The following is a 20,664-nucleotide window of genomic DNA, read 5'->3' on the forward strand; positions in this document are numbered from 1 at the left end:
AATAGAATCAGTAATTCAATGGACTGATCACATTTAAACCTCTCAAACTGACTTTATTCCAAAAAACAAGTCTTTTATTACCATGTCAGGTCATTGTCAAACGAAATGGAAATGATAATGTTAATTATCATCTAGAGAATATAAGTTAAATATAAATTAAATTCATTGTCAGTTGTTAACAACGATGCAGCTTTGAGCTTTGTCACGTCTACTGTCTTTAGAATTGGAGAAGCATTTGCACATCCCAAACCACGGTGCAGGTATGTCCCGAAGAGTCACATTTTAGAATAAAATCCCACATCAGGCCAACATTTGATGGTGGCACTGGAACTAACCACGCAGAGCTTATATCCTATTTGAAAATCTAAAAGCTTAACACTACTGGTAACTTAATCTGCTTATTATTATAACATCGATCAAACTATATGTGCACACAATTCAGAAAGATCTGCAACATGCAGCACATATATTCTGCTGAAATTAAAAGTCTTGTGGTTGGACAAGAAACAGAATAACAGGAGAGATACTCCTTAACTCCTAAAAAGCATAGAGTCACACTGGAATCAGTGTTTCACAGGAGGAGAAGAGATGGATGAGTCACTGCCTTCACCGGTCAGGAAGTAGACCATAAGTTAAAAATTTCATCTGAGGAACTGTTTTTTTTTTTTTTTTTTCATGTACATAACATGTCAATTCTTTCAATTTGATTAAAATTAAAGTATCTGCAGTGCCAGAATGTAGCCTACCAACACTGAAAACAACGAATGTTGGGATTAAACAAAACATATCTCACATTGAGTATCACCAAAACCTTTTAACTTCTGTGTCTGGGTTTTGTTTGGCCAGTAAGTTCAGCAGACTCGTGCACTAAAAGCACCAACTGCAAAAACTGCTCCCATCGATTACCAAGAAGATAGATACTGCACCCGAAAGTTAGTTTTAAAACTGAAAATCACATTACGTCTGTCCACCATGACCCACTGACACGTCTATTTTTTCTCCTCTCAGGGGGAATGTCTGCTCTAACTTTATGTAAACTTTATGACGATCAGAAATACCATCCAAAAAGCAGAGTTTTGTAAACAAATGCATATACGTTTTCCTAGCATGTGAGAACTTGCTTAGTTAATTTTAACATTTTGTGCACTGTGCATGGTGCTCACATTGGCAGGGTTGAGGGTATTCAGGCGTCCCCGCCAAGATGACACACACTGAAAGTGGATGCACTCACTGTACTGTAAGGTTAGATGCTGCATTGCATTAAAGCCCATACGACAGGTATATGAATGCATGTTGTATCATTTGCACAGCTTTGTGAGACTATTACGGATAGATTCAGCAGTTTTTTACTGTATGCTGAAAGTATGTTTTGAGTATTTGTGGCAAGTTTGGACCAACATCATGCATAGGTGTATTGTCCAATGGTTACACTGCAGTCACTCAAAATCACATCACAACATCCTTCGATGTACAGCCCAAAACACAACAAGCAAGTGGCTACAACACCCACACCTCTTGTCTTTCTGTCAATGTCAGTCTCTACATGCTATCAAACCTCTCAATTTCCCTTCTTCTTGCAACTTGTCCTTCATTTTTTTCATTTCCTTCTTCTGTCAGTCCCCCTAAATGGTAGATAGATAAAGATGGATAAGCTTCTTCTATTTTGTCTATCCACAACTCACAGTGTCTTCATTCACAACTGGACAACTGCTCAGCTAGTAAGACTCGTTGACGATCTTCGGTTGTCTACAGCTCATTGGTCAGCTCATCGGCAAATTCAGCCATGATGTCATGCACCCAGATGTCCCTTTCTTCCTGTGAAGTGTCGACCAGGAAGACGGTCAACTTCCTGTCCCAGGGGTTAGCGGCTTCCTGTACAGCCTCCAGCTGGGCCACAAGTGGTTTCTTCTCCACGTGGTTCCTGAAAACGATGGAGGCTTCCTCTGACCACTGCCTCGGCTTCAATCCTGCAGAGAGTCAGATATGAATGAGCAGTTTAACAATATAAAAATACTCCATTACAAGAAGAACAGTAAAATGTACTTAAAGTATCAAAAGCAAATGTACTAATTTCGCAGAAAAATGTCCTTTGGGATACTATCACTATTTTGTATAAAGTAGTAGAACAAGCTGGCAGTGTAAAGTAGTTGGGAAAGGGCAGTTTAATAAAAAAAGGCATCATATTGTATGAGTTCATTATATGTTTTATATGTAAAATATTAATCTGTGTGGTAACAAGTAAATATTGATGCAATAGTAGAAATACAAAATTAGAAATATAAAGAAACAGCAAATGGGAATACTTTAAGTTAACTCTAATTAACTCTAAGTTAGAGTACCTCAAAATAATATTTATGTACTTTAATTGAGTATTCCACCACTGGAGTTTGGACATGACCTTAGTAATAGCCATCACTCCGTTGTGAAAGTCCACTCTACTCACCAGCCAGCTGAGCAGTGATTCCCTGGAACGGCAGCTGTCTGAACTCTTTGATCAGTGGTCTGAGCTGCGTGCAGCTGACCAGCTCGTGTTTACCGTAGTCCAACTCGTACACAGACACCAACCCATTGGTCAGAACTCCTTTCACTAACACACGATGCCAGCTGAGAGAAGTGAGGGAAGAAGTGATATATTTAGGCAAAGCACATATATTTATATATTGAATATTCACTACAGGCAGAAAAATGACAGAAGAACCCAACCACAAATGCTCAGTGGAAACCAGATTAATAGAGTATACTCTAATGTATTGTCTTTCTTTGAGCCAGAGCTAGCTCCAGGCTGTTCAAGATCAAATTTTCAGTTGTGCCCAATGTTTTCATGAATGAAATGAAATAAATAATTGCTTTACTCACTTGTTCTCCACTTTAGCAGCGTATATCTGATTCTTCTCTATGTTGAGTGGTTTCTGCTCAGTTTTATTGTAGTAGAGAATCATCTCTCCCATCAACACCACAAGTTTGTACATATCTCTCCAGGGCTGCAGCACAAAGTGACCTGGGTGGCACGCCACTGACACATAAACATCTATGTTGTTTCCTGAGAAGAAAAAGACTGTCATATGAACATGTGATTTTCTAGGCTACATTAAGGCATAAACGGTTGATTTCATGCCTTGGAATATGTTTGTCTTTAATAAGTAAGATTTCCACTACCTGCTGGGGGCAGCTCTAGTAATGGAGGAAGCTGGAGAGAGGATGAGGGGGATGACGGTGTCTCTGGTGGGCTGGTGGTGGTGGTGGTGGTGGTGTTGCCTCCTCCACCTCCTCTGGGTCCTGACAAAGCCCTCCTGAGATGAGGCTTGGCTGGGACTGAAGTTGACACATGACTCCCATTAATGGAGTTACTGGTGCTAGAAGTCTTGGAGGATAAAGTGGCTGTGGAGATCTTGGCAGGGCTGTGAAATTCAATTAACAAACAAGACATTTAATGTATAAAGTAATGTATAACTTAACTGAATGTAAACAGTGAGGGAATAATACAGGTAAATATAAAAGCAGCAGAAACCTGTGGCTCGTCAGGAAAACATCTGGCCGCTGTTTGAACAGGTCAGACTGGGCCATCTGATGGTTGAGGCTACGGGCAGGGTCATGGAAGCTCTTGTCGGTGAAAAGGTGGATGTAAATGCAGCGCTTGGTTTCATCTACCTTGGCAACCTTGGGGTGAGAGAAGAAAATACTAGTAGTAGCAGTCGTGGTAAGTAAATGTTAAGAAACTAACATAGCAATGTGAAAAAGACAACTATAGGGATAGACAGTTATATGTATTCTTCACTTTCACTGCCCTCAGGCACCACGTTGCAGATCCCTGGTTTAGATGTTGAGGAAGAACAGGTGGCAATTTACCTTCATGCTACAGTCTGTGGTGTTGAGCACTTTCTCTCGAAGCCACTGGACAGCATCTGGAGTCCAGGATCCAACGCTGACAGCCAGGTCTGCGAGACAGCACTTCACAGCCTAAAAACATGTTGATGGATGTCATTTTCTCAGATAATCCTTGTTGGACTGTATGAAGAAGCTGCCCTCACTACAACAGTGCATAACAAAACTCTCCTTGGATCATTGCTCTTGACTGTTCTTGACTACTACTACTTTGAAGGCATGGAGCTGACCTGTGGTGGGATGGCCATGAGGTCACGGAGGAATGGCGGTGGGATCTCTCTCAGCTCAAACACTTCTACAGAAGCCTGCACACCCACATCAATGAACAGGATGTCCAGCACTCTGCTGCCGTGAAGGTTGGTGATCTAAAGACAGGAACATAGAAAGGAAAACGTCTTATTTTTTACAGTTAAAACATACAAACAAAATCGATTTCAAGAGTTATATGGAGGTATAGACTGTTATATATAATGGCTGTTAGATGTTCTGCCAGTTTCAAATCATATTACTCGGCTGACCTTAAGTATTTAGTTATTAGTTCTTTTTGATCTCTGCCCTCATGGCAACCACACCTGGCTCTGTTGTGCAATAATGTGACTTTATCCTTCTTTCAGGCCAACATCAATCGTATGTGGATTTGTTTAATAATTCACAGTCTGAGCTGCAGTGCAGTACAGTGCCTTCTTACCTCTACACGGGACCATTTGCCTTTGTAGCGAGCCAAGCATCCTTTCCCACAGAAGGGTCTGGATACCAGGAACTCTGATGTTACCTGGAAGAGAAAAAAAATTAATCAAGAAACCGTTTTCATCATGCTATTGTTAAATCTGACTGTATTTCCTCTGGATTGGCAAGGTTACTATGTGTAACTGCTGCTTTATGACTGCAATAAAATGATACTGTAAAAGCTCACACAAACATTTCACAGGTCCAACCAGTCTGCTGCAGGTGTACACTGCAATGACACCAGAGATTAGGACTTAGATCTGTGGTAACTTAAAATGGAAAGGGTTGTTGATGTTTAAGAAAATAACATAGCATATGTTAGAGATTTATGAATGGTTCATTTAATCCTTGAAGAGTTACCATCTACATTTATTACAACAGCTGATTGATGACAGCAAATTTACCTGCACCAGCAGAGGGAGTTACCTTAACAGATAAAACCATGTACATTTTGCTCAACTATGGATTACTAAACAGGATATTTACATTACATTATGTTTGAGGATAAAGGATGTAAAAATGCATTCATATTTAATGAAATGACATGAAATGACGTATAAAAATGTAACTTCTGATTATTTTAAATACACTGTCTCTGACAGTGAACTGATGAAAGTTTGCAAGAAGTCTTTAGCCTTGGTAAAAATACATTACCAGACTCAACACTGTGTTTACCTAAACACTGACGTAAAGCGTTACTGAGCTGCAAGTATGAGCTTTAAAGGACAGCACTGGCACACCTAGAAAAAGCATCAGCTCCACTGCTGCTATCCGATTAAGTGGCTTGGCAATGTCTTAACTCCAGATTATCAACCTAATCTCAATCTGTCCACAACTCCGCCTGAACATAGCAATACAGCACAAATACATTCACAAAAGGCTTTTCAGAAGATTGTGTGAGTTCTAGTGTACTCCGTTTACTCACTGTGAATATGGCGCCTAACTAAACATCCTGGAATTAACACATACATATTTAACAGACACATTAGCACATGGCAAGGAAGGTACATATTTCTCATTTCCAGTCAGGAGTATGCAACACATTGGGCACCCTGTGTTCCATTTAGAAATAGTTATTCTATATTGATAAAAACATATATGCAAATATATGGTAATGCAATTGCTGCACCTACTAAACTGTAGAAAGGGTGACGTGTAAAGCTACACAAAGAAAAGGTTGACAACCATGAAAAAAATGAAATGAACAGAAGTAAATGAAATGAGCTGCCAACAGCTTTGAATAAGTATAGAAGTGTAGTTCCAGACCAAGAGTGGGCCTATAGGTCTAAAATAAAATCAAAAACTTCAATAGAACTACAGTGTTTGTTACATATGTATTCTGTAGGGGAGTTGTCACCCTTCACAACCCTCCTCCCACAAGAACAATGGGTCTTACAACAGACATTATTATCACAGTAATGTCAGAAATGGAATATAATATTCATAGGTATGTTTGGAAGGCACTTGGAAGGCAAGCAGTATTCAATTGATTGTGATCTGCAACCTCACCACTAGTTGCCAATAAATCCTACACACTGGTCCTTTAAACAAGCGTGAACAGTGCCTGGGACTATTCTCTGCTGTGGATTACATTTGGTGCTCAAATGAGTATTTATAGTAGCAGGACATTAAATGTGGTATTAAATAAAAACAAACTGTTCATTACAGTGTTCATTGTAATGAACCTGTAACCCAGGGTAACACTGTAGCTTACTGATGTGTTTTTAAGAGTTGTTGGTCAACAATGGAGCTCTATGGTGCATTTGTACTCTGGCTGAATAAAAAAGTAAAACCTTTTAGAGTTTCAAAAACACAGTGAGACATCAGATGTAGCATGGTGTTAACCTGTGAGTGGAAGTATGTCTCTATATTCTCCAGTATCTCATTCAGCTTGGCAAGTCCTCTGGAGGGCAGCTGGCAGTAGACAGTCCCATCTGAGCAGACGCTGCTGACAGTCACGTTCATATATGCACTGTTCACCTGAGGAGAGTCAGTGGTACAAGTTTAGTGTGCCGTAAACACACACTGACCAAACAACACACACATTCACAAACTCTCCTGTACCTGTAACGGGCTGGCTAGCGTCTTGTCCTGCAGGGCTTTCATACAGGCAGCGTTGATGTTGACATCATCATCCTGTGACGTGTCGTACAGGACGACAAGAGGGGTCTGCCCTCTCTCTAGGATCTCAGCCAATAGGATCCTTCCACTTGCCATTGTCTCAAACTTCTTCAGAACGGCAGGCTCCTGACAGAATGGCCCCAGGCCTGGATACACACACAAAATGTGTATTGTGGCTTCAGACAAATTTTTCTCTTTTTTGTTTTGTAAAGATTGCTGACCCCTGGTGTAGTGAAACAAAAAGACTCACCAGCCAGTTTACACTTGGTTGCCTGGAAAGGCAGCTGGAAAAACTTCTCGTGCAGTTCAAACACTTTGGTTTTGCTGATCACCTCTGAGAAGCCATGATCCACATAGTACACCTACAGATCCAAAGGCAAAGACCACAGTGTTCACTAATATATTTTTTTAAATTCCACCATAAGCCTTCCACACAAGGTCATTTAACCTTCAATGACTAGTGTCCTGGATCACTTCTTCCTATTCTCACCTTGACCTTGTCGGCCATGACCTCGCAGACTTGCGCCCTCAGAATCTCCTCTTCCTCCTCTGCCCTGACAGCAACAAGTTGGCCCGAGGATAGAGATGACAAAGGACATGGACTGCTTTGGTCCAGGCCATAAAACTCCCTCATTTCATCCTCCATGGACTCCTGGGCCTGCGAGTAACCCTCACCAATGTACCTGAGAGAGGAGGAGAGACAAACGGGGAGAGATTTATGAACTGTCGAGTCTTAGAGCACATCCACACATATAGTTATCTCCTACCTGAGTATGACTGCATTGGTGTTGGTGGCCTCCACCACCAGCACAGAGGGGTACTCCTCTTTGGGGATCTGCAGAGAAGGCACCGCATGGTTACTTAGCCTCCTACCAAGCTCCTGCCTCACCATCAGCTCCTCCTCACTGATGGAGGAGTTCCTCCTATTACAGTTCTCATCCTCTCCTTCTCCGACTCCAGTGCTGCTCCTCCTGTACAAGATAGCTCTCTTGGGGTTGTCAGGCATTGGGTAGTCGATGGTGCAGATGTCAGAGAGGAGGTGAAGGTTCTCTAGGACATGTCCAGGCAGTTTGGTCTTGTGAAACAATAACAAAATTAAAAATAAGTGCACCTAGCTCCTCAATTTGGCAATGACATTAATATGATAGTGTTTCAAAGGGTTACTGACTTTGTAGGTGTCCTGGAAGAGCTTGGGGAGCGCGTGGGCCCACAGACCATTGGAGTACTTTACCAGCAGCTCCTCCAGTTTCAGCTTCAGGTCAGGGCTAAGGGTGGCAGGGGAGGAGGGAGGGCTTGGGGACGAGGAGGACGATGGTGGAGACTGAGGAGAGCGAGAACCAGAGCGGGTCAGACGGGCGCTGGGGGGTCTCTTTTGGACAGGGGACTGCAGGGGTTTGTCTGCGGGGGTGTTTGAAGTCGGAACAGGGGCAGAGGTGGAGTCAGGGTTAAGGGTGGGTGAAGGGGAGGATGTGGCGGTCTGTTCCTTGGCAGGGTAGAGTAGCAGCTCTGATGGGTTGCTGCTGCAGGTTTTCTCTACCTAAAAGAATAAAGGGAGAGGATTCACGATAAAGCACTTTGTTGGCAATACAGACTGAACATGACTAGTTGGTGAGTTCTTGAAATTATATTCAAGAAAGAAACAATATTTATCTTCCATTGATAGAAAGAGTGGTTCAAAAAGTCCTCTTTAAGAAAATGAATGCTGATTTGTGCTATATAAATACTTTAATGTAGATAATAACTAAAATTATATGACATTACTTAGAATAGTACTGTTGGGTTTCGGTTTGTGTGTTTTTATGTTTGCATGCATCAGATAAATACAAAGAGAAACAAACAAATTTAGACTTTAAATTAAAACATCTGCAAATGTTTCTATTAAATTAGGTTTAGATATATGAAATACTGTCTCTATTCTGACCAGTCAATTTTCTTGTTAATAGGTATTTTTCACTTTACCAGGCCTTGTCTGGAGACTATTATTTTATATAGTCACTGGGATACTTTTTTATACTTTTTATTTATACTTTTATGCAGTCACTGGGATACTTCAACTGTACATGTGACAAGAAATATTAAAAAGGAATTCTTCACGTTACCAGAAACAATATGCATATATTTCATTTGCCTTACTGTATTATAATTGATCACAAAAGTAATTATTTGTGATCATTATTTGAGATAATTATTTGAAAACAGAAATGCTTCTTATAATGCTAAAATATAACAAATAGCATACAGTGCATATGTGCGTCCAGGTCTCCAGGTCTTTGATGGATTCAGTGGGCAGGTCCTGTTTGTACAGCTCTCTGTAGATCTGAGGCAACTTCGACACCCAGAACCCGTTACTGTACTTCCCCAGGATCTCCCTGATGCGACCCTGGACCTGCTGAGGGTTATAGGGCTTTCCTTTTCCCGAGCCGGGGCTCTCGTTTAGATTCAAGGGTGCTGGAAGATTGGAGAAGAAGAAGAAGAAGAAGAAGAAGAAGAAGAAGAAGAAGAAGAAGAAGAAGAAGAAGAAGAAAAGAGAGATTAAACATGCAGGCAATTACTGCTTCGACAACTCTCATCTTCTCGCCCCTGAAACTTGTGGATTGCATGATGATTGCTTTTCTCCACAGCTGAGTCTTGAAATAGACAGATGGTTGATTTGAATCAAAAAAGATAGATGGACGGAAGAATGATAATACAACATATTCACAACCAAAGTTAAGATTCCTTTTGCCAATGGATTCAGCCTTTTCTATTTTAGTTACACTAAAAGAACATGTGAATCCCTTGAATGACAATAATTAAACTGAGCCATGTTATAACAGTATCTAACACTGTGAAGCATAGGTCCTGCACATTTATTAAACAGGGGTCATCTCAAGTTAAAATCATGTCCTCCTCACTCAGGGATGGCTCTTTACATACAGGAAGCAAAGGCTCTTAAACGAGTCAGTTTCTAACTTTAATAGTCTCTTCTGCCTGTCTGAAATGGCTGGAGCCTTCAATATATGTCCCTCAAAGCTCTGCAGTTTATTACATTCCAGTGCTTTCCCCCAGGCTACACTGACCATAGCCCTCCTTCAAACAGGCAACGTGACAACAAACACATTCTTAGTTGAAGTAAAGACTTGTAGCAGAGGAGGTAAGAGAAGGGAGGCTCACACAGACAACTGGGAGCTGATTAAGTTCAAAGCTTTTAAAATACAACGCATGTCTGTAGGAATCCTAGAGAAGCAACTGAGACGAGTTTGTTTCCTTTACACATTACATAATAAAGACGATCTATAATAGAGGGACTGGTGTGATTTAATACTTCAGTAGAAGATAGCCCAGCATGACACGGCAAAACTGTCCTTTACTTAGCTGAGTCTTAAATTTAAATGTCCTCTGGTGACGCTTAGAGCAGGTGGCCAGAATGTGAATCGTCTTAAGTAATACAGGTCTTGGCGACATCTTTGTTCCTTTAGGGGACAAAAAGCTACATAAAATGTATTTTAGGCATAATAAACAGCAGCATGTCCTACTTACGACCAGTCTGTTGGGAGTTTCTGGAAAGGTGAGCATGTACCTCCTTCTGAAACCGTGATGGGAGGGTCATCCTCTTGTCTGATCTGGATACAAGAGAACACAACAAGGAGGAGGATTACTTTCTACGGGCTCTGGGAGAGAAAAAAATATGAAGAAAACAGACTGGAACCATAGTCTTGTCTCTTTTTTGAACCTTAAAAATCATACATTCTCCATCCATCATCTTCGTGCATAATTTTAAAAAAATCACTAAACGCTGACTACAGATTTATGGCTCTGTTGGGTCTGGCTCTGTGCTGCATGTCTGATCCTTAATCTCTTATTAGGCAAAGCACACTCTGAGATCTATAAAAAAGGACTCTAGTAACGTCTAACCACATAACCTGCTTAAGTTCAGTAAAAGACAAAGTCTTTTTTGGTTTGTACCTCAGTACCACAACCCATTTATCAAAATGTCCCATCCCCCATCGGTCTAGAACAACGGGTCCTGAGATATAGCACACTGCATACTGCATTGCACTCACTGTGTGTAGCATATCAGATGCTACTCAAACCCTAGTCAGCATCAAACCGAGAATGCATGGAGAGATTTCTACTCTGTGTAAAAGAGCCATCTCCTTTTGTACACATGGTTGAACTGATTTTAATGTACGTAATTTTATCTTGTAGGTCAATCTCAGTCACCTCAATTATACAGTAACTGCTTTGTTTAAACATTTCTATTGATTCAGCCTCTCTATCCCTTCTTGTCTCTCTTCTGTCACAACTCCTGGCTCACCCTGGTACATAGCTAATAATGGAAGCAAGCAATCAATAAAGAGAGTAAGAAGGCCATTCACTTTGTGACCCTAAATGGCTGTGAGAAGGTTTAAAGGACTTTACTCTCCATACACAGATCTGTGCACTGTGCAGGTGGAGGTGGTCAGAAGGAATGACAGCAGGATCAAACATCACTGATGATCTAGACTTGACACAAACCTACTGCTACTCAGAGTGCTGCATCTTCGGATGACTGATGTAATTGTTGTCCAGTAGAATAAATGTTGAGGTAGCAATGGGGAGGAATTTCTCTACTGGAAGCCACATTTTTATTTTTCTATTAAGACATTGCAACTTTGAGAAGAAAAAGTAACATTATAAGATTAAACCAAGAACAACTATACAAATAACAGCTACCCAGCCTGTCACACAACTTCCTCTCCCCAGGCGGAGGCAGCATTTGCCTGAACACCTACAAAACTCTGGCATCCACATGCAGACTAGCCTCCTCAACTAATTTCTCCTGTGCTTCTAGTTAAAGTATTTAAACTACACGTTGGCTCTCTCATTCTGTTTAAAGAATTTACCACTTGTACTGCCAGGCATCCCATAATGCAAGCACACACACACACACACACACACACAAATGATGACTGTACTGTCCAATGGAAGATCTAGAGGGATACAGAGAGATGTGCTGATTCACTCTGTGTCGGTTTAGAAGCGTTAATCTACAAGAGAATAGAGCAGGGATTAGAAAGGGCTCACGTCCCCCCCTGCTCTGGGCTCGTGTCCCCTGCCGCCACACCAGGCTTCCCACCGTGCCGCTCTATTGTGCTGCGTTGGGCCAGCGGGCACACTGGACACCCATGGAGACACTGACAGAGCACTGATGTCAGTTGTTTTCACAGTGGATGGACGAACAGAGCCGTGGATGGATGGAAGTGGGAGAGCCGGTCAATGAGCTGAACTAATCTTGATTCCATGTTTAAGCAACGCAGATAGATAATATCTCACAATGCTTCTAGATGGCTTCTTCCATAACAATTAATCAGGCTTTTATCGGAGTCCATATCATGATGAACAGCAGTAGGACAGTGAAGCCAAAGTCAATTGGAATCATTGCTAATATTAGAAGGGGAAAATTGGTTTTGGGTCAATTACTAACAGAGGGGGGGATCAAAGCATATTTATGAGTAATCTACTGACAAAATCACAGACAGTGTAAGAGAGAGAATGAATAATGGAGATAAAAATAAATGAAGTTGAACAATGAAAATGTGCCAAACATGTCGAAAGACGTAGAATTAGACACAGACAGAGCCAGACAGAGCGAGAGAACCAGAATAATCTAGAGAGCACATCATCAGCCCAGTGCTGAATAAGCAGCAGTGGGGATGCTGTTTGCTCTCAGAATCCAACCAGAGTTCAACTGGGCTCCCATTCACCAACAGCCTATTCTGATTCAGCTCAGACCACACAGGTGGGGAGGAGAGGATGGGGGGGGGCAGAAAGACAGAAAGAAATAAAGAATGAATAGGGGACATGTACGATTAACTTGGATTTTCACTGATTTCTGGCTGAGGTTAGACTGGATAGTGGAGAGTGACAAGAAAATACACGAAAGTGGGTAATTCACCACTCTAAAATATTAAATTTTTTGTAATTGTCTCAGATGGTTTAAAGAATTTTGAAAGCCTGTTGCACTGTAGAGTGAATCTACAGGAAATGTTTTGGCATGAGATTTAGCTTTTCTCAGCATGTTGGTCATTTACAAATTCCTCTACTCTGTTTCCTAAGCAGTGTGGAAGCCTGGCTGGTGACTTCCACATATAATGGTGCTAGTAAATCCCACAAATATGTGGAGCTTTAGCATTGGGATGTAAGCTACAGTTGTCTTTTCATACTAAATGCCTGAAACAAATCATATTTTTATGTAGATTATTCAAAGGCAAAAAAGACTGTATTTTGGATATATTTTATCTCAAACAACATAAAAGTGATCACTTAAAATCATCTAAATTCATACACTTATTTGAACTAGGTCATTTATAGGTAACCTAAATTAATAATTCAGTTGAGCTTCTCCTCTGTGTCCAACTGCTTACACTTAATTAGCTCCTAACCGTTCCCCTTACTCACTTCTCTGTAGGAGGGTTCCCTTTCCTGTTGGGTGTGTTCTGATTGGACATCTTGTGTGGATGCGCCCCAGTCTTGCCCTCTGACTGGCCATCCCTCATGTCCCTCGCCTGTCTGAAGTCTCCATGTCCTGACCCTCGGCCGCCGCCTCCTCCTCTACCCCCGCCTCGCCCGCGGTGGTTCGGCTGCCTCAGAGAGGTTTGAGGTTTGGCTACAGAGAGAAAGATAAAGCCAACAAGGGAAGTAAAACTATGGACACAGACACACAGGCACACACACACACACACACACACACACACACAGAAACACACCCTGACTCAGCTGAACCTGATGCTGAGACAGGCCAGTGTGTCTGTCTGGAGGACACAGTGTCATAGATATCTGTGGATAACTGTAGATTCAGTAGATCTGAAGAACATCGTAGCTCCAATCAGCGAGCCAGCGAGCAGCAACATCACAATATCGAAAGTGAAGTTGAGAAAACTTTCTTACATTCTTGAACTTGTAAGTTAATTCCCAATTGGATTGTGTAATAAATTGGTGGGAGAGTAAAAGGAACTACACCTATTTGTTTGCTTGCCAAGGGTTGGATTAGACAATCGATCCAGTGTCACTGCATTAGCTATGGATCTAGAGCAAGGAGTCGATTAGCTTAGCTTAGCTTAGCTTAGCATAAAGACTGGAAGTGGGGAAAAAAGGTTGCCTGTCAGCACCTGTTAATCTCAGTAATTAACTTCCTGGTGAGGACTGGGAAAACCAGCTGAGACTCCAGGCAGTCACTGTGATGACTTTAGGGGAGCTGCTATGTGTATTTAGGAATTTTAGGGGACAGCCAGCTTAATTGTTACTCCTTGATTCCAGTCTTTATGCTACAGTAAAGTAAGCTAGTGCCTGGAAGGTAAGCTGTTCAATAGTTAATGCACAAACATGGGTGGTACTGAACTTCTCCCTAACCCTCCTGAATAAGTGTATTTCCCAAAATATTGAACAATTTATTGTAATACTTTTTTTAATTAGCAAGCTTCTGAATGGGGCTAACTTGATTTTGTGTTACAGTGAAAGTTAATAGATGTTTCCTAACAACACAATTGGTACTGGGGTGACTGCAGCTACACTAGGAACATTTAAGGTGAGTGAAAGTATGTGTGTAAATATGATGTGGGGCTCTGCTGGAAAAGAGCCTACTATATAATATAGCAAACTATATTCTATATACATAAATTAAAAATAATGTTTCTTGTTGAAAACGCTTTCCACCTTTTTGAATGGTTGAATTGTCTTAATTATCTCCTTAGCTTAAGACTGATAACATCATTGTGGAGGAAGTACATGTAACACCAAGTAGCAAGATTATTCTACTATGATTATTAAACCCAGTAACTGTAGTCACTGTCTGTTAAGCAAAAAGCCCATCATCCTAACACAGCACCTAGCAGTCCAGCTCCTCATCACTTTACATCATTCAAGCACAGCATGACCGGCATGACATCACATTTCTGCTCAGTGACATCACCAATATACCTTGCATAACCCTTAGTCATTTCCACTCCCACACTCCCTTTTCTTTTTCAGTTCTTCCTCCTACTGCCTTTTCTTTTATCTTCACTTGTTTCTTTATCTCTCTTTTCACAGCAACATCTAGAACTTTCTCCTTCTCCCTCATCCTCTCTGTTCTTGCTGAATCTCTTTTCCCGTGACAAAACACAACAAGCAGTTAATCAGCTTATACCTCTTCAAAAGTAATCAATAGGCAATTGCGAGTTCAAAACAGGATTCCTTTCTCTCTGACTGGATATGCTACTTATACCATATGAGCTACCGGCAGTCAATCAGTTAATAAATCAGCCTATTAATTAATCAATAAAACTTCCAGACACACACATTATACACACCCAACAGTCACACACAGGCAGGCACAGCCTTAAATCCACATGCAAATATAGGCAAGGACGAGCATACACACACACACACACACACACACACACACACACACACACACACACACACACACACACACACACACACACACACACACACACACACAGAGTCAGAGCAGACGCCGCGTCACCTCACCAGCATGGACACACAGTCCCTGGTCTGTCTCTGCCTGAATATCAATATCCTGGTGAGGCAGCAGAGGAGAGAATAAGGGAAAGAGAGAGAGAGAGATGGAGAGGTTGATTTGTGAATCAGCTGCTGTTCGCTTGCAGCTGACTCTCAGCTGCTATAGGCTGCATTAGCCTCAAATCTCAACACCCAACTCTCTCTCTCTCTCTCTTCCAGACTCCCTCCTTGCCTGTCATCTGTCTGCCCCCTCCCTCCTTGCCATTTCACCATCCCTCTGCTTCTCTTTTCCTCCGACTCTCTCGCTGCCACTCCTCCTCTCCCTCTCCTCCCTGCACAACCACCTCCCACTTCCTCCTCTGACTCTCTGGGAATATTCTGCAGCATCACAGTCTAGCGGAGGTGTATGCGCTAAAAAGAAATCTACATGCATGTTTCTGTATGTGTGTGTATGTGCACACATGTGGAGGGGTTTGTGTGATTACGTGTTTGCATATGTGCATTTATGGTAGTTTTTATGAGTGTTTATAGTGCAAATAAAGTCAGAAAAAGATAGCATCTTTGTACACATATGACCCTGATACACCTATCTGCTAGTGTGTGTGTGTGTGTGTTTGTGTGTGTGTGTGTGTGTGTGTGTGTGTGTGTGTGATATTCTTAGTGTCTAAGGAACTGCAGGCCTCCACAAAGCAACAGTTAAAACAGGCCAGTCATTCATCCACAGACTGCCGGGCTGCACCACAGAAAGCATTTGCTAATGCTGCATTGTCACAGTACTGATACAGGAACAGGGAACTTTCTAGTTTTCTCTTTCTGCAGTGCTGCTGCACTGTAGCATCGGTCCCAAGAGGAGTCTTGGAAAGGTCAGGAAATATTCACAGAACTGAGTGGTTGCTATGGATGGATATAATACATATATATTTCCAAGCTACAGCTTACTATTGTTTTGTAAAATGTGTTTAGTCAGGGTATGATTAAAAAAAAAAACACACAATATGACAGTAAGGGGGACAAGAGGGGCAAAAAACTAAATTGTCATCACCAATATACAAACAGGAGGGATTTTATACAGCAAAGATATGCAGTGGCCAGCTGGCCAAATCCAAGGCCTTTGGCCCTTTTAAAAAGGGCTTTTGTTTGATTCTCAGGAAATAATTAACAGAATAGTTAGATCTTTGAAAGGATGCACCTTCCCAGTATATTGTTTGTGGTGCGAAACCAAAGTCATATTAATTCCAATGTTGATTACCTAGGAATTCCCAAAGGCAAATAAAGTATCACACACACAGATTTTCAGGACAAAGTGGACTAATTTCACCAATTCCACCACTGGCAGATGGCTATAGCCCTGACTGTGAGTGCTAGTGGAAGTAAGGACTCACAACATGTAGTCAACACAACACTCACATTCTCTGCATCACTAAAAGATGTCTCTCCATATATTTTGAAAACAAAAAAAGAAATTGATGATGACAATAATTTGAGGCAGACATTTCACGAAACTGGACTTCACTTTGACATCAACACAATTTACACACTTAATGAAATATTACTGATTAAAATATCATTTTTATTAGATGCACTTATTTATCATTATTTGTTTACTTTTTTCTACATGTTTTCTATATTCACAATGATGATGACTTGGCATCACAACACATGGACATGTACTGTACATTTGTGCTGATATTCATCCAAAAGCATCCAAAAGCATTTATGCTGTGTTGTCTTTGCTTTGTTGTCAAACATGTTTGGAATAATGCAGCCAAATAGTCATTCATTCACATCTGAATGACGTTCAAGTCCTTTATAAACATGTATTGTTTGATTCCAGTGTTTGGGTACTGAGCCACAGAGCTGCCAGACTGTTTCAGTCCATATTTATTTGTACTTCTTAAATTAAGAGTTAAATACAGATTAGGAATTTGTAATGATCTCAAATTAGCTTGAAGATACACTATATATAGCATATTTACATTTTAGCAGTAACTGTAATAACATTTAATCAATACCTAACTGATTTAAAGTCACCTTGTGACTCAGTAAAAACATCTGTAATAGGGTAGAGCTAAATGTGTGTTCTCCAGAGGAGGCTGATAAAAGGGAAAGTCTATAAGATTACAGGTGGAATGTGCAGTTTGTGAAACTGGGTTGTTTCCTGATGAATATTGTAATTGTAAACCCATGAGATCCAAAGCCTTGCCAATTCTGTATTCATAAAGTGAGTTAGCTTGGAATTTAGTTGTTTAGCCTCTTCCCGACCAGAATAGTTGAGTGATTAGCCCAAAATATTGCATGCTAAACAATGCTGGAATGGAGTTCAGTAACAGCAATGACAGAAGTTATAATGATTTTTAAAACAAGCTAAAGACAATAGTTGTGTAGATGTGTTAATGCTTGCAAATGCCCCAAAATGATGGTCCAAAATCTTACCATTGAGGACGAGTGGGGCAGCCGGTTTGACCCTCATCTGGGTGTTGACCAGGTGGGGTCGGCCTGTCTTCTTGGAGCTGCGCTGGCGAGCCACCACCTTGGCTAGATGAGCTGTCTCATTGGACCCTGAGGCAAAACACATTGTCTGGAGAGATGGAGAGGAGCAGACAGACACACACTAATATCAATAAGAGATTCATCAGAGTTATAACCTCCCATTAACCTCCAGGTGTGCATCCAAATCATGCACATAGCGCTTTGGATACATTGAAACTTTACCCACATAAAACCAATAAAGAAATTGGGAGAAATCTCATTATAGTAGCTTGTTGTCATCAGTCATCTGGAATTAATCCTTTTAAGTTATATGAGATGAAATACTGGACTAGAAACAGGTATTTTCTAGACCAGAAAATGTTTTGTTTGTTAAATTTTGCCTGCTAATGACCCTTGCTCCTAAACAGCTGTAAGCAGTAGAAAAAAGAATAAGTCTTGTTTAATCACGTCTATCTTTCAAACCAACCATCCTGCACCAGTCTCACACACACACACACACACACACCTCTCCAGAGCGGTTGCGCTCTATGCGGACTAAAGTGGGCATGCTGGCTAGCAGCGCGTCCAGGTGGTTGTGTCCCATCTGTTTGTGTGGTATCTGTTCTCCGGTCAGCTCCTTGTACTCTGACTGCAGACGGGACAATGACACTCCGCTTTTGTTAGCCTGGAGGACGGCCCGCAGCATCTTCTTCACCAGCTCCACGTCAGCCATCTAGAAAAAAAAAATCCTATATTCCATAAATAAGCAAATAAATAAACAAAACTGATGCAGAAATAGAAAGCTGAAAGGTAGAAACGGAAACAGCTCCACACCTGCCATAAAAATAACTACACAAATGAAAACTACACAAGAGAAATACTTATATATTCAGAGTCAATAAATACATTGACAGAAGTACAGATCTTAAAGAATATTTACTAGCTCATATAAACCATGTAAACAAAGAAAGGAACAAGAAAACAAACAGATGAACCAATCCTCTGAACTTGACTAACTCATTTTGAAGCTTTTTGTCAATTTTGTTTTCCCTAAACCATTTAAGCCAGGAAGTTAAGTGATAATGATGATGATGATGTAAACCCATTCAGAACTGCAACAGTGTGCACATAGATTGAGTTTGTTCCATGTGCCAATTGCTGACTGGTTAGGCAGATTTCTATTAACTGCATTTCAATCAAGCTACAACCCTGTTACAGACAGCAATGGCTGTCAGAAATGTTGGTTTGGAATGAATGGAGGTAGTTTGTTTTCTATGTATAGTCATGTACATTAAAATAAGTATTTCTTGTTAGATATAAAGTCATTTTCTGTGATCACAACATGTATGTGCCTCATCTATCTCTATTCAATTACCATTCCACTGTAATAAGCAGGTATGTGACTTTATTCACTCCCAAATGCTCTAGTTTTTTACAGCCACAAGGTATCACTGTAGCCCCCTAGAGACATTTTAATGAAGGGCTTTAGACTGAAGATGTTACTGATTTCCCCTCTGTTGTACAGACTGTTACATTCCATCTCCCTGCAAAAAAAACACCAAACACTTTGAGTTTGTTTGCAGCCAAACCAAACAACCCTACAGAGGAATTTACAGAACTCTATAAAGTACAAACCTGAGCCATTATGGTCTTCGTAAAAAGTGTAATAACGACTACATCTCAAGAGTTCAACAAATATTCGTTGTGAAAGAAAACTCTGGACTCTTGCGGACGTGGAGACACACCCTCAACAAGCAGCTTCAATAACGCAAGTCTGCCCAGCGCTACACTGCGGCGCTGAAAAACAAGTGTCCAACCTACTGTGTGATCTGTACAGTCACCCCTGTTTGTGAGGCAGTTTCATCTTCCCTCCTGACCTCCCTCTATAAAGTCTCTATAAAGATGTGTTTTAAAAGTACATGTTAGCCTTTCCCGTACTGGGCATTGATGGTACTGTGATGAAGAAAAGGGTGAAAACTCTTGGAAACAAGTGAAATGATGTTGTCAGATCAACTTGACTAGTTACGAGTAAAATGTTTGCGCACTGGATGAGTGGCGGCCACTTGTTGATATGGCCACTTTCTGCAGCTCAGACAACAGACGGGACAGAGAAACTATGAATGACGTAACGCGTCACACTTCGACTCCACACCCTCCATCGGGACCAAACTATTTGGATGAAGTTTGCCCGTCTTTTTTTCGTTTTCTGAACTAAACTGTCGTTAAATGGTCCTGAAATATTGAATGAAGCCGGCCCAATGTCGCAGACACGGTGTACAGTCCGCCCAGGCAACGATACAGCGCGTAATATCGAGTTAAATCCTCCTGGACAGCGGCTTGTGAAGCTAGCTGGTAAATGCTACCCAACGACCGGAAGCACATAAATGTTGCCTTCATAATAAAACTACAGAGACGCACCGAATATTTTGTACTAGGCACATTAGTCACACAAGTTATGATTTTGAAAATCACAACCGGAAGTACGTCGCTACGTCCTCGCTAGCTTGAAAGCTTTCGAGCCATCCAAACCGGGAGTATAATAAACACCCGGCAAGACTTTGCCAGGAGAAAGTATTATAAAAAGTAAATGTAAGTCAGAATAAAAGTTATAAGAAACATTCTACCTTGCTCTACACAGACAGGGGAGGTGAAGTCAGGACCTGGTCCAGTCGCTGTCAGTGCTGTCACCGCCACAGGGCTGAGCTGCGGCCGGAGCTCTGTCCCCGGAGCGTCTGCCAGCCGGTCCAGGCACAGCCTCTCCTCCGCCACCTGATTGGTCGGCTGTGCACCGGCTTCTGGCTAATTACACGTCAATATATGCATCCGGGCCCGCAGCACAACACAGAGCGTCCTGTCCAACCACAGAGAAAGATCATTAACGTTACATTGTATGGAATAATGTGTGCTGGAGCTGTAAGTTTATTAAGGTCAGCTCTTACCTTAGTTTTCCTCCTGAAAGTCCAAACAAATTAATATTTTTCATGT

The 20,664-nt window shown here is 41.3% G+C and overlaps 1 protein-coding gene across 2 annotated transcripts; it reads right to left on the reverse strand.

The window, feature by feature from the left end:
- Positions 1–32: 32 nt before the first annotated feature.
- On the reverse strand, positions 33–20,473 carry tdrd7b (tudor domain containing 7 b). 2 transcript variants are annotated; one of them, XM_051375271.1, is made up of 20 exons: positions 20,304–20,473; positions 18,206–18,412; positions 17,644–17,788; positions 13,150–13,357; positions 10,249–10,331; positions 8,969–9,177; positions 7,898–8,266; positions 7,497–7,804; positions 7,220–7,412; positions 6,980–7,091; positions 6,673–6,875; positions 6,454–6,588; positions 4,571–4,654; positions 4,113–4,247; positions 3,847–3,957; positions 3,509–3,657; positions 3,157–3,398; positions 2,857–3,040; positions 2,444–2,604; positions 33–1,967 (listed from the first exon to the last, which is right to left on the reverse strand). In XM_051375271.1, exons 2-20 carry the CDS (start codon positions 18,410–18,412, stop codon positions 1,747–1,749), a joined length of 3,459 nt encoding a protein of 1,152 aa, XP_051231231.1. In that variant the 5' UTR covers positions 20,304–20,473; the 3' UTR covers positions 33–1,746. The 2 variants fall into 2 exon arrangements, with proteins under 2 accessions (XP_051231231.1, XP_051231232.1); XM_051375272.1 differs by lacking the exons at positions 17,644–17,788; positions 18,206–18,412; positions 20,304–20,473 and adding an exon at positions 15,220–15,427.
- Positions 20,474–20,664: the final 191 nt, after the last annotated feature.

Source organism: Dicentrarchus labrax, unplaced genomic scaffold (assembly GCF_905237075.1).
Source record: "Dicentrarchus labrax unplaced genomic scaffold, dlabrax2021, whole genome shotgun sequence".
Taxonomy (NCBI): domain Eukaryota; kingdom Metazoa; phylum Chordata; class Actinopteri; family Moronidae; genus Dicentrarchus; species Dicentrarchus labrax.